The 14,587-nt window shown below is 42.6% G+C and overlaps 1 protein-coding gene and 1 non-coding gene across 2 annotated transcripts in view; one reads left to right on the forward strand and one right to left on the reverse strand.

The window, feature by feature from the left end:
• Positions 1 to 5,457: 5,457 nt before the first annotated feature.
• The window catches only part of LOC126088215 (UDP-glucosyltransferase 2-like), a 154,110-nt gene continuing 144,980 nt past the window's right edge, over positions 5,458 to 14,587 (reverse strand). Inside the window, exon 8 of the mRNA XM_049906341.1 lies at positions 5,458 to 5,734. Coding sequence (XP_049762298.1) covers positions 5,458 to 5,734 — 277 coding nt within the window. The remainder of the gene's footprint in view (positions 5,735 to 14,587) is intronic.
• Trnas-uga (transfer RNA serine (anticodon UGA)) lies at positions 10,002 to 10,076 on the forward strand. Its single transcript has one exon. It is a non-coding gene; the product is annotated as a tRNA-Ser (tRNA).

Consider the following 14,587-nt stretch of genomic DNA (forward strand, 5'->3'; position numbering starts at 1 on the left):
TTCAACCATGTGAATGAAATCGAAAAGGAAGCAAAGAGAATCATGTAATTACAAAACTTCTGCGGAGTTACATGGAACAGGTACAACAAAAAATCAGTATCTCGCAACGCAGAATTAAAACACTACTTCACATAACTCAAACCTGAAGCGTTATGTGCAACAGAGCCATTGATTGTTGGAGGTAGATCATTAACTAAAGACACAGAAAAAGTAGAAAGGAAAATATAAAGGAAAATTTTGGGTCCGGTCTGTGTTGAGGGAATCTGAATGAGACCGAAGTCTAAAGACTTACAATAAACTGGAAAAAACTACTCTCAGGAAAACAATATTTAAGTTTTACGGCCACATTCTCAGAATGAAAGATGAAAAACTTACCTGAAAGATTTTTTACCTTGTCCTCTGACTGAAAGAGGAAAAGAACTAGATACATGAAACCGAAAGAGATCTTCAGGAAATAGGCATTACAAACAAAATTCTACAGGACAGAGTTGCATCTTTAATTGACAAACATCAGTTTAAAGCTAAACCAACTGTTACATAGACGAGAATATTGACAGACGTATGCAAGAAAAACCACAGTGAGAAGATAGGAGACACTCAAAAGAAAAGAAGAAGAGAGGAAGAAAGAAAAGTTGCTGATGAGCCTCTGTTAGAAGCTGCTCATTAATACAACTGAAAGTGGAAAAAAATTATAATAGCTTTTTGTTTGCTACAAAATAACTACCCCCGCCTATCTTGCTAAAAAAATGTTGCCAAACAACTCCTGGCACAACCATTCAGCTACAGAGGCGGTCTTCGAGCACCATATTCAGCAAAATAACAGCGAGACCCATGTGTCTCTGATAATTATTTTTTTCTTATCCCTTCAATGTTACTGCTGCGGGTTGCTGCTCTTCAGCTGAGAGCATCAATACAATATAAAACATAATGTCTAAAAATTTAAATGTATAAATTAGTTTCGTGTTTCTGCAATTTTTAAAACAGCCAATTGTACATTCAAGAGTATAAGTAATATATTGTTTACAAAACATATTAATTAATGATTGAGGATGGATAAAAACGGAGTACTTCACTTCATTGGGAGTGCAGGAAGTGAATAGTAGATGATAAGGGCTGTTGGAAGAAGCGTGTTTTGGAAACGATGTGGACTGGAAGAGTTGGAGAAGAGGACTCGGAACCAACCATTTGGAAAGGGAAGGAGGAAGCTTGGGAGGGGGGTGGAGGGGGGTCGGTGGGACGGGGGAAGAGGAACCCTCACATGAAGAGGAAGAGAAGTATTCTAATAAACCTACAAGAATGAGAAGATCTAGGGCGGATTTCAAGGTAATGTAAGGGGATATGGCTAAACTTTGTTGGGATGAACGGTTAGCCAAACATGTCACCCCCTGTGTAAGTAGTCGTATGACGTTGTTCGCTTAGAGGGTCGGAGTGGTGTGTCAACCGTCTTGCATGTTGACTGGGCAATACAGGCGAAATGAATTAGAGACTTGATGGGAAGCACATCGCGCTTAGGCTGTAGGAAAAAGGAGGAAAGGCAGTAACAGATAACGCTGCATCACTGTTACAAATTGAGCGTTGTCAGAAGAGGCAGTTCTATACAACAAATGCCCTGCATAGCGCAACAATTACACACCGGCACGTTCATTTGACAATATTCCTCACACAGTACCACTTTGAAAACATTTAGTCACAGTGTAGGGTTTATGAATCCACTTTTCCCCTAAGTAAGTCACTACTTCTTTTATGTTGATAATAAATATTTTTCTGTTTTTTTTTTTCGCAGAATCATCTGACTTGTCAAACTAACTGCGACTTCTCATTGGAACAATCTACAGATCCTTCCGCCTCAGAGCCTTTTCTAATCAACTATACTTACTAACAGTTTCCAGAACCTGGAAAGAAATGAAGCTTGCTTCATGTGAATGAGTAACATGTAAAACTATATTTGTTGTCCTCAGTTCTTTGGTCACAAATACCGTAGTTATCAGAAATAGGTGAGCAACTACATTCAGAGTATTTGTAAGAACTACTGAGATGAAATGGGAAAATCAAGGTCTTGTATACTGTCAATCGTTCCTGAATTCACAGTGCATCTTGGTGTAATTGCCAGTACTGCGCGGTGGTGACATAGCGGGCATCCAGCACAGATAAATACTTTCTGCCAACTGGCAGTTGACAGAGACGATGTCTTAAGCATAGTGGTATCTGAGACTCTGGGACATGTCCACTAACCAGTCCAATATCTGGATGTGCGCATGTACGTCTTATTTTAGTCATATTCACTCGAGCACTATTAAAAAAGTGTAATAAGCAGTTACCTCGCAGTGAAGATTGCAGAAAATGCTTTTGCCGGCAGCTGCGGGCTTCTTTCCATTAACGTCATTAAATTTATAGATGATGGGAAGGAGAAAGAAGTGACGGTGCAGGCGTGAAGGGTGAAGGGATGTGGAAGGCAAAACGCTAAAAGTAAGTAAGTCGATGGTGAGCAGTTTATGGCAAGAGGGAGACGATGTAGAGACGAGCGCAACTAAATTCTCTACCCAAAAGTTCTGACAATAAATATCCCGTTGCCGATATGGATAACATTATTACGCAGCAGTACCTTTGATATTAAGAATATGTCATGATCCACCAGATGTCCATGTACACAACATCGATATGTATGTAAATGATTATACAGTTGCAATTCTGTGTTAGAAGTAAAACAGTCAATAGAAAGCATTAATGGTGTTCGTATGTAATGCTGTTACTATGCGTGGTAGAGTATATAAGCGGGATGGACAGCTTCAGGTATTGACTGATAACTGGGAAGGACACGGAGACACTTCGTAATCGTGTGACACAGCTTTATGAGTACCCTAGAAAGTTTAAAAGGAATCTTATTGTGTACCTCTAGATGATCAGCCGGTCGAATCACCCAAGATACAGATTTTCGCGACACTCGTATGTGACAGTGTTCCGATGTTGAACTGAATGGGAACGTTAGGGCAGACATACTAGTCAACAAGGTTCCAGTCGATCATATCTAACCATCACAAAGGACCGTCGCCTTATTGTGCACCAAGCACTTCACAATCTCCTTCACGTACGTCTACGGTCGCCATAGCAAGTAACGGCCCCCCTGCAACATCTGTGTCCTCCAGCACCATTGGTAGCAGACTAGCAGCAGCTGCACTAGTCAGTTACCGTCCCCGCCGACGTTAACACCACAACACAAACGGCCGCGTGACGCAGCGACTGGGATGCATGAATTGTTGGTAAATGGTTTCGCACTGTGTTAGACGGTGAATCGCAGTTCTGCATTGCCACTGATGACCATCGTCGGCGTGTAGGCAGTGGCCTAGAAGACGTACGGTGCTGTTACGACACCCCCGGGATAACAAGGCCGTCCAGCAGTGTTAGTGACGTCACACTAAGCGGCCCATAGCCGACGCAGCAGTCCTCGGACACCTCCGTACAGACGCGCCTGATGCTAACGATCTTCTGTCCGTCATACAGAAAGGAGCGAACTATTATTCGAACCAAAGACCAAATTATATATATTCTTGTAAACAGCATAAAGGTTCATAACGAAATACTGATTACATATACGGGCAGGAATAGGTTTAATCGATTGAGGAACTTTGCCACTATTTTATAATTGTCAGAACACTACTTAGCTTTAAAACTCGCATACAGGTGGTGACAAATGCCAACTGACAGCAGGACTTAACATTTTCAAGCTATTACACTGAAAGTAAATTATCTTAAACACTGTCATACATAGCAAAAACCTCACTACTTTCGTTTTCAATAAGGTAACAAGAGTTCGCTTTATCTCATAAAACACATGACTATTGTGAATTTACTCATATGTTCATGGTGACAGCTGTTTTCAAGAATTTTTACAAGTGTATCCCCAGTAATAAAGAATGGAAACGAAAGATAGATATCAAATATTCTCCTTTTAACATAGACATCACTGAACACAAGATTCTGTCTTGCACTGTGATACTAAGGGACTGCTCTTTCCTTTAAGAAAAGCCTGACAATTTGAAGTTCACTCTGCTATTGAAGATACACTTCTTGAAATAATATTAAAAATGTTATGAAAGGTAAGGAAATGAAAAACAACCAAGTGCATTACATGTAAGAATGTGAGCAAAAGGCTGAGGCTCTCTTTACTTACCATTTTCAATCTCTCTACAGCTTATTTCCTTTTCCACGTAGAAATCACCAACTGCAAGTCTCATTATTGCTGTCTGTTACTAACAAAGTGCTTTTCTATTTAGAAAACCTGACAATTTGATGTTCATTCTGGTACTGAAGATAAACACTTTTCAGAGGAGTTCTAGAACCTATTCCTGCCCGTATATGTAATCGGTATTTCGTTATGAACCTTTATGCTGTTTACAAGAATATATATGATTTGGTCTTTGGTTCGAATTATAGTTCGCTCCTTTCTGTATGACGGACAGAAGATCGTTAGCATCAGGCGCGTCTGTACGGAGGTGTCCGTGGACTGCTGCGTCGGCTATGGGCCGCTCAGTGTGACGTCACTAACACTACTGGACGGCCTTGTTATCCCGGGGGTGTCGGCTGTTACTCCTTGCTTCATCATGTGGGGAGCCACTGGGTATGACTTAACGTTACACTGGTGGTAACTGAAGGAACTCAGACGGCGCAGTGGGATCTCACAGGCATCCTGTTTCATCATGTGTTACCTCTTATGTGACTGTATCGTGGTACCACTTATCAACGGAACATTGCTTGTCTACTCAGGAAAGAAATCCTGAGATATTCCTGTGACCAGAAAAATCGCCGGCCGCTGTGGGAGAGTGGTTCTAGGCGCTTCAGTCCGGAACCACGCTGCTGCTATGGTCGCAGGTTCGAATCCTGCAGCCATGGATGTGTGTGATGTCCTTAGGTTAGTCAGGTTTAAGTAGTTCTAAGTCTATTTTGTTTCCTCGTCCTCTTTCATGTTACTTTTTTTGTCGGGCAGTATGTTTAGACGAACATGTATTTATATATATTAGACTGTGAAAAGATACTAGCTAATTGGTAGTGTGCGAGGAGCATTTTGAAATACAAGTGCCAATCTGCGTTGAATTACTGTGCTGTGCAGACCTTTTGACGTATAGAACTGCAGGGTGTGACAACGCTGCACTTGTAAGATTGTTGGAGCACGCTCCATTACTATCCCTCCTCCCTTCTTCTAGAGAGTAAACACGACGGCGTTCCCAGGATCGGAAGGCCTTCAGTTCACTCTGCTGGTAGTTTTTCTCCAACACAAAAAGAAGCGATAGCCGACGCCTCTACGAAACATGCTAAGCTAACTCGTATGCAGGTCATCGGTGTACATTTTTACACAAAGAATGCTCACGTTTCCAAAGTTTACTGGCATCCCCAAACTCGCCAATAATCCTTCGACTCTCACAAACGCAGAAACCTTGACGACTGCGATCCCTGAGCGTGCATTCACTCTTTCTTCGCTTTCTTATCGTTCTTGTGTGATCGGACCACTTTCCGGAAGATGAAGTGCAGCGCCAGTAGTGGGAGAGATGCCGCTGCTACGACGAAGGCCGCGACATCTAGGAGTAGGTACTGGTACCAGGCGAGATCGAGCGCGGCAGAGCGGAGGTGCGGGGCGCCCCTGTGGCGTAGCACGTACTCCACCCAGTACACAGCCTCCTCCAGCGGCGGCCGAGGCCGGTCCCTGTACAAGGAAGACAGCTGCTTCGCCCGCTCGCTGTACCTGTGCAAAATGAAAGTACTTGGATTATTGTCTCTTCCTGAAAATTCCTGGCAGATTAAAACTGTGTGCCGGACCGAGACTCGAACCCGGGACCTTTGCCTTCCGCGGGCAAGTGCTCTACCAACTTTTTTATTTCTTTTTTTTATTTTTTTGTTTTTTACCCCTTCTTTAATTTTTTTTAAACGCTACCCCCTTTTTGGACCACTTTTTTCCCTTAAAAAGCCCCTTAGGAAAATGGAACTAAAAAATAAATAAATAAAGAAAAATAAAAAACCTAAGTGCCACCGCCACTTCTCATCCTATAACAAAAAAATCTGATCCACTTCAGGCGTTGGCTCCTGAGTAAACCCACCCCAGAGAGCTGCCTATAGACCAGGGGAAGTATGGGAAATCAAGGTTAGGGCTATCCGTTGCCACTTTTTTTTTTATATGATTACATTTAGGGAGCGTGTACAAATGAGAATTCTAGTAACTAAGTCTTACAAGTAAGTGTTACAACAACAAAGGTGGCATAAAAGAGTAATCAAAAATTAAAAATATAAACCACTGATGTAATTCGAACTAAAAGGTTCTTCAATAATGTAACTGGTTCCACTTGGAGCCTCGCCATCGTTATCTGAAATCTCCAATAGCGCCTTTGAAGGGCATCTGCAACGGAGGCATTCTGCTTCGCTAGTGCCTCAAGGAAAACAGTATCCTTGCAGCAGTTTGTCTCTTCCTTTGGTCATGGCTGACAAGGCAGAACGTTGAGCCGTTAGTGTGATGCGGCACAGCACATTAACCACAGCCTGGCACTCCCCAGCTAAGTGGGGGGTTAACGAAAACGCTGCGTAAATAATTTGCGAAGAGCGTACGGTATTTCGGTGTGCGTTCGAGGGCATTGTGAGCATTTTGTAGGAACCACCAGTAATCAAGCTGCTCTTTCTCTCCGTCGCTAAAGATGTAGGCGACGGTCAATCATATCAGGTGTGACCCGGAGGTAACAAGCCAATATCTTCTGTGTTAATCGCCAAACTCCGGACGATGATGCGCAAGTAAAACGATGTTCATCGGTATCCAAAAGGTGACAATCTGGGCAATAAGGGGAGTCTGCCAGTCCAATAGTGTGAAGTCGCTGGCGTGTGGCATATTTTTTGTTGGCGATCTGATACCACTTCGAACGCACCGTGGTTGACAGAGAGTGGTGGTGTATCGTTTTCCACACTCTTGGCCAGTGAACCGTAGGGTACTTGTTTTCCACCACGTTATGGCGAACAGCCCACAGAAGGTTGGTATAAAAATCTTTCGCCTTTGGTGGACGTGTGGCGGAGAGGTTCGAGCTGACATAGCTGTAATCAAGAATGAAGGTCGACACATGGGAGAGCTGTGGTGCGACGTGCGCAACCGACACCGGCGGGACATTAGAGACTGGCTTCAGAACCTGTAGTAAACGACCCGTGAGAGAGGTATGTTGACTTTTCCATCGTTTCCTCATGTTGCTCATGTAAAGGGCAGCTGCTCTCGCCCTGACGTTGACCAATCCCAGTCCTCCTTTGTGCACTGGGAGGGTAAGAGTCTCGTATCGTACTTTAAATATATGACCTGCGGAAACGTAGTAACTGAAGGCCGCCTGAAGCCGGCTACCAACTGAGCTACCCAAGCACGACTCACCCCCGTCCTCACAGCTTTAATTCCGCCAGTACCTCGTCTCCTACCTTCCAAACTTCACAGAAGCTCTCCTGCGAACCTTGCAGAACTAGCACTCCTGGAAGAAAGGATATTGAGGAGACATGGCTTACAAGGAGACGGCACGACCGTGGGGTCGGGGATTTGTCCGCAATTTTGTGCCGTGAAAGAGGATCCCTAACACCTCACGTGGTTAAAATATTAGGACGCACTACTCGGAAAATCCTGAGAAAAATCGATCCAAAGTTTCTTAGGTGCCTTATGAGTATAAAACTTTAGTCCACTACCGAGCCGCCGTCTGGCCTACACGGTTAGCGCTTGGACCCTTACGCCAAAGGTCTCGAGTTCGATTCCTATTCTGGCACTTTATCTTTTCTTCTGTTGCTTGCAAAATTGCAGCGCGTTGTTACAGGAGAATCGTGAAATTAATTCCAAGGAAGATTGTACAAAAATTCATTCTATAATTCACCATCAATTATCTTCACCATTATTCCGAGACATGATTCAATATGCCTGGTTTGCCTCAAAATTGTCAGAAACTCGAAACGTTTTCGTAAATGTTAATGGGGCATGTTTTTGTACAGATTTATTGCAAACGCCCTGTGATTCTAAAAAATCCGCTTTTATATGTTGCGCAAGATGTCGCAAAAATTATTGCTTTGTTTGTTTTTACGATAATTACCACTGCGTTTCTTGTTTATAATTATTATATATATAAAAATTGAATGTTTTCCAATAGACTTTGTTATTTTGATTAAAAAGGCAATGTCTCGCCTCGTATACTTTACAATGAAAAATGCAAAACCCATCGTCATGAATTGTGTTGTTGGACAAAAAGAAAATAATTTTCATTCAATAATGAAACTAATTTGCTAAAGATAATGTAGGTTTGGGAAAGTTTCTGAATAATTGGTGGAATAACCAAAGAAAATGAACCAGAAGAAAAAAAAAGTGCCAGAGGAGGAATCGAACACGAGACCTCTGGTGTAAGAATCCGAGCCCTAAAAACTTTTTTTTTTTTAAATCTCATTTTGTTCGCTTCATCTGCTCGGGGCGGACGTCGTAATACATCCGTTTAAGTTCGTTATTGATCAATTAACTCAGGTTTTTTTTTATTACAGAGGGCAGCTAACCCTCTGACCGAACACGCTGAGCTACAGTGCCGGCAGCACCTAGGCCAGCCGGCGGCTCGGCAGATTACTAACATTTTATACTCATAAGGCACGTAAAAAACTTTGGATCGATTTTCCCGGGATTTTCCGGGTAGTGCGTCCTAATATTTTAACCACGTGAGGTGTTAGGGGTCCTCTTTCCCCACACAAAATTGCGGAAAAATCCCTGACCCCACGGTTGTGCCGTCTCCTTGTTAGCCACAGCCTGGGGGATGTTTCTAGAATGAAATTTTCATTCTACAACGGAGTGTGCGCCGATATGAGACTTCCTGGCAGATTACAACTCTGTGCCGGGCCGAGACTCGAACTCGGTACCTTTTCAGGGAGTGGCAACTGAACCTTAACATAGACAAATGTAATGTATTGCGAATACATAGAAAGAAGGATCCTTTATTGTATGAGTATATGATAGCGGAACAAACACTGGTAGCAGTTACTTCTGTAAAATATCTGGGAGCATGCGTGTGGAACGATTTGAAGTTGAATGATCATATAAAATCAATTGTTGGTAAGGCGGGTGCCAGTTTGAGATTCATTGGGAGAGTCCTTAGAAAATGTAGTCCATCAACAATGGAGGTGGCTTACAAAACACTCGTTCGACCTATGAGTACTGCTCATCAGTGTGGGATACGTACCAGGTCGGGTTGACAGACGAGATAGAGAAGATCCAAAGAAGAGCGGCGCGTTTCGTCACAGGGTTATTTGGTAAGCACAAACTCAAGTGGCAGACTCTGCAAGAGAGGCGCTCAGCATCGCGGTGTAGCTTGCTGTCCAGGTTTCGAGAGGGTGCGTTTCTGGATGAGGTATCGAATATATTGCTTTCCCCTACTTATAAAAAAAATGGTTCAAATGGCTCTGAGCACTATGGGACTTAACTTCGAAGGTCATCAGTCCCCTAGAACTTAGAATTACTTAAACCTAACGAACCTAAGGACCTCACACACATCCATGCCCGAGGCAGCATTCGAACCTGCGACCGTAGCGGCCACGCGGTTCCAGACTGTAGCGCCTTTAACCGCTTGGCCACACTGGCCGGCCTCCCAACTTATACCTCCCGAGGAGATCATGAATGTAAAATCAGAGAGATTCGAGCGCGTACGGAGGCTTTCCGGCAGTCGTTCTTCCCGCGAACCATACGCGACTGGAACAGGAAAGGGAGGTAATGACAGTGGCACGTAAAGTGCCCTCCGCCACACACCGTTGGGTGGCTTGCGGAGTATAAATGTAGATGTAGATGCCTTTCGGGGGCAAGTGCTCTACCAACTGAGCTACCCAAGCACAACTCACGCGCCGTCCTCATAGCTTTAATTCCGCCAGTACCTTCCAGGAGTGCTAGTTCTGCAAGGTTAGCAGGAGAGCTTCTGTGAAGTTTAGAAGGTAGGAGACGAGGTACTGGCGGAATTAAAGCTGTGAGGACGGATCGTGAGTCGTGCTTGGGTAGCTCAGTTGGTAGAGCACTTGCCCGTGAAAGGCAAAGGTCCCGAGTTCGAGTCTCGGTCCGGCACACAGGTTTAATCTGCCATGAAGTTTCATATCGGCGCACACTCCGCTGTAGAGTGAAAATTTCATTCTAGAAATTGTCTCTTCCTGTCAAAATGTTTGACATCCTTGTTTCGCTAATAGACCTATGACATTTCTTCAGTGTGCTTCCTAACAGATCTAGGCATTTCCTGCCTATCCTTTCTCACCAAAGGGTTCTATCCTCGATTCTTATCTTGCCGTTTTCTTCCCTCGCGATAACCATGGCAGGAAAACGCTAAGGCTCAGTCTAGATATAACGGGGTCAGTGTAGTGAAATGAAAAGACGACAAGGATTTCTGGTCTGACGAGTACATGGGAATATCAAAAGCAGCGAAAATGATATAACGGGAGTAGGCTTCGTTACTAATACAAAGGTAGGACGCAGAGTGAGTTACTGTGAACAGTTCGACGATAGAGTTCTTCTCATCAGAATCGACAGCAATATTTCAGGTAATTAATAAACCACAGAATAATGTAGATAGAGAGGTAAAGATTGACACACATGCTTGGAATGACATGGGATTTTATTAGAACAAAAAAAAACCATATTGCTAGACGCGTGAAAGATCTCTTGCGCGCGTCGTTTGGTGATGATCGTGTGCTCAGCCGCCACTTTCGTCATGCTTGGCGTCCCTCAGTCCGTGCGATTATTGGCTTTGGGGTTACCTGAAGTCGCAAGTGTATCGTGATCGACCGACATCTCTAGGGATGCTGAAAGACAACATCCGACGCCAATGCCTCACCATAACTCCGGACATGCTTTACAGTGCTGTTCACAACATTATTCCTCGACTACAGCTATTGTTGAGGAATGATGGTGGACGCATTGAGCATTTCCTGTAAAGAACATCATCTTTGCTTTGTCTTACTTTGTAATGCTAATTATTGCTATTCTGATCAGATGAAGCGCCATCTGTCGGACATTTTTTGAACTTTTGTATTTTTTTGGTTCTAATAAAACCCCATGTCATTCCTAGCATGTGTGTCAATTTGTACCTCTCTATCTACATTATTCCGTGATTTATTCAGTTTTCAAATTTATACTGACTTTTTGATCACCCCGTATATGAGGATATTGAACAGGTAATTCGGCACTTGAAGGGAGATTAAAATCTTATAGTCATGGGGGATTGGAATGTGCTTGTAGGAAAGAGTAGAAGAAATGGTTACGGGACAATATGGGCTTGGTGGTAGGAATGAGACAGGAGAAAGACTAATTGAGTTCTGCAATAAATTTAAACTATAATTGCGAATACTCTGTTCAAGAATCATAAGAGGAGGGAACATTCTTGGAAAAAGCAGGGAGATACGGGAAGATTTTAATTAGATTACTTTATGGTCAGGCAGAGATTATGAAATCAGATATTGAATTGTAAGGAGTACGCAGAAGCCAATACAGTTGTCACATTTCAATTTAGTAGTGATTAAGAGTATTCTGCAGTAGAAGTAGGATATCGGACTAATAAGGAATGAAGAGACAAGCTGGAAGTTCTCTGAGGCTATAGATACTGCGATAATGAGTACCTCAGTGGGCAATTTACTTGAAGAGGAATTGACATGTCTAAAAATCACAATCACAGGAGCTGGAAGAAAAAACATAGTTTCGAAGAAGATAACTGTGAAAAACCCAAAGAAATGCTTCACATGATCGACAAAAGAAGGAAGAACCAAAACGATGAGGGAAATTGAGGAATACAGAACTACAAGTTAGTTAGGAATGAAATAAATAGGAAATGCAGGGAGGCTAACACGTAATAACTGCATGAAAAGTGTGAGAAAATCGAAAAAGGAATCATTGGCTGAAAGACGGTCTCAGCTAACAGAAAAGACAGTGTAAAACGGAGCGAAATGTTCGAAATTCTGAGAAAAATAGGGTAAGCTACAGGGAAGGACGGGTAATATACATTAACTACAAGAACGAAGAGGAAACAATAAGACTGAAAAACCAAGAACGAAGTGCTCTGTTTTAGATGGTTTAAGACAGGGATGTAGTTTTTCGCTCCTACTGGTCAATGAATACATCGGAGAAGCAATGACGGAAATAAAAGATGGCTTTAAGAGTGGGATTAAAATGCAAAGTGAAAGGATATCAATGACAAAATTCGCTGATGAGATTTCTATCCTCACTGAATGTGACGAAGAATAACTGGAAATGTTGAAGGGGATGAGTAGTCTAATGAGTGCAGAATATGGATTGAGAGTAAATCGATGAAAGGATAAAGTAATGAGAAGTAGAGGAAATGAGAACACCGAGAAACTCAAAATCAGAATTAGGGGATCACGAAGCGGACGAAATCAAGGAATTCTGCTAACTAGACGGAAAAGTAACTCGTGAAGGACAGAGCAATGAGGACACAGAAAACAGAACAGCACTGGCAAAGGAGGCACTCCTGGACAAGAGAAATCTGTTAGTATCAAACATAGGAATCCGTTGGAGGAAGAAATTTCCGAGAATGTACGCTGAAGTACAGCATTGTATGGTAGTGAAACATGAGCTGTGAAAAAACCAGGGAAGAAGAGAATCGTAGCAGTTGAGATGTGGTGCTGCAGAAGAAAGTTGAAAATTAGGTGGAGTGATGAGGTAAGGAATGAGGAGGTTCTTCGGAGAATCGGCGAGGAAACGAATACAGACGGAAGCGCCAAAGAAACTGGTATAGGCATGCGTGTTCTAATACAGACACAGGCAGAATACGACGCTGCGGTCGGCAACGCCTTTTTAAGACAAGTGTCTGGCGCAGTTGTTAGATCGGTTACTGCTGCTACGAGTACAATGGCAGGTTATCAAGATTTAAGTGAGTCTGAACGAGGTTTTATAGTCGGCGCATGAGCAATGGGACACAGCATCTCAGAGGTAGCGATGAAGTGAGGATTTTCCCGTACGACCATTTCACGAGTGTACAATGAATATGAATCCGGTAAAACAGGAAATCTCCGACATCGCTGCGGCCGGAAAAAGATCGTGCAAGAACGGGAAGAACGACAACTGAAGAGAATCGTACAACGCGATAGAAGTGCAACGCTTTCGCAAATTATTGCAGATTTCAATGCTAGGTCATCAACAAGTGTCAGCGTGCGAAACATTCAACAAAACATCATCGATATGGGCTTTCGGTGCCGAAGGATTACTCGTGTACTCTTGATGACTGCACGACACAAAGCTTTACGCCTCGCCTGGGCACGTCAACGTCGACATTGGACTGTTGATGACTGGAAACATGTTGCCTGGTCGGACAAGTCTCGTTTCAAACTATAACGAGCATATGGACGTGTACGGGTATGGAGACAACTTCACGAATCCATGGACCCTGCATGTCAGCAGGGGACTGATCAAGCTGATGGAGGCTCTGTAATGGTGTGAGGCGTGTACAGTTGGAGTGATACAGGACCCCTGATACGTCTAGATACGACTCTGATCGGTGACACGTACGTAAGCATCGTGCAATTTTGCGTATGATGATATGGTTGGAGACCGTGGCTGTTATTTGAAGTCAAATGTTGATGCTGTTGAGGCAGCAACCAGCCACAAATATATTTTCATTAACTCGAACAAATCTGCATTTGCATCTCATATTGCTGAAGAAAACCATTCAGTGAGAAACATTGAGAACAGCTTAAAAATTTTACATGTAGCAGAAAAAGGAGCCACTGTGACTGTATTAGAAGAAATTGAAATACACACACACAAAAACAGCAACCCAGACTATATCCTTAATGAACAAACCGAGTTAGCTAACACTCATCTCCTGAAAAATTTCCAACAATTATTTTCCGCCCTCCAAAGCAAATAATATTCCTACGTCTATCTGCAGATCAAGTAGCAAATTTATATGTTACTACAATTCTCATGATGCTAAATGTAAATAAATAATGTACTGCCTTACCTATACAGTACTAAAAACAAATTGGATCAACTTTGTAAATAATGTAACAGTATACGCTCTAAAGCTCACAAAATCAATGTCTCTCTGTGCTAATGTAAAAGGCGTTTCAGTTGCATAAGTGAATTTATTACCTTTTTCCAAACATGGGACACCTTCATGATGTTTCGATATATCATAGCATCTTTGTCAATCATATGTTTGTAATCACTTTGTATTGCGTCAAAACATGTGGTGTGCGCTAGAAACCTTTTCTGTGACAAATCTAAAGTGTTCAGAGAGAAAAATTTACGTGTGCAACGATAAAAATGCAGTGGGAATGTATTCACATCTGTTGGATGAATGTAATACAAACAAAGACTCCAAACCGACATTTCAGATAAGTTGCATCCAATGAAAATCTGTAACGCAACCATCTGTGTAGCATGCTTATAATTACATTTTATTTATATTTTAGGACAATTAATCTGTAAAAAGACGTAATAAAAGCATGAAAACCGTCTGAAGATGAATCATAACGATTCGAAACCGGTAACGGTACCCTTTGAGTAAAGGAACTGAAAACAAATTTCTGGCTGGTTGTTGTCTCAACACCATCAACGTAAGCATCGTGTCTG

Source organism: Schistocerca cancellata, chromosome 6, assembly GCF_023864275.1.
Source record: "Schistocerca cancellata isolate TAMUIC-IGC-003103 chromosome 6, iqSchCanc2.1, whole genome shotgun sequence".
Taxonomy (NCBI): domain Eukaryota; kingdom Metazoa; phylum Arthropoda; class Insecta; order Orthoptera; family Acrididae; genus Schistocerca; species Schistocerca cancellata.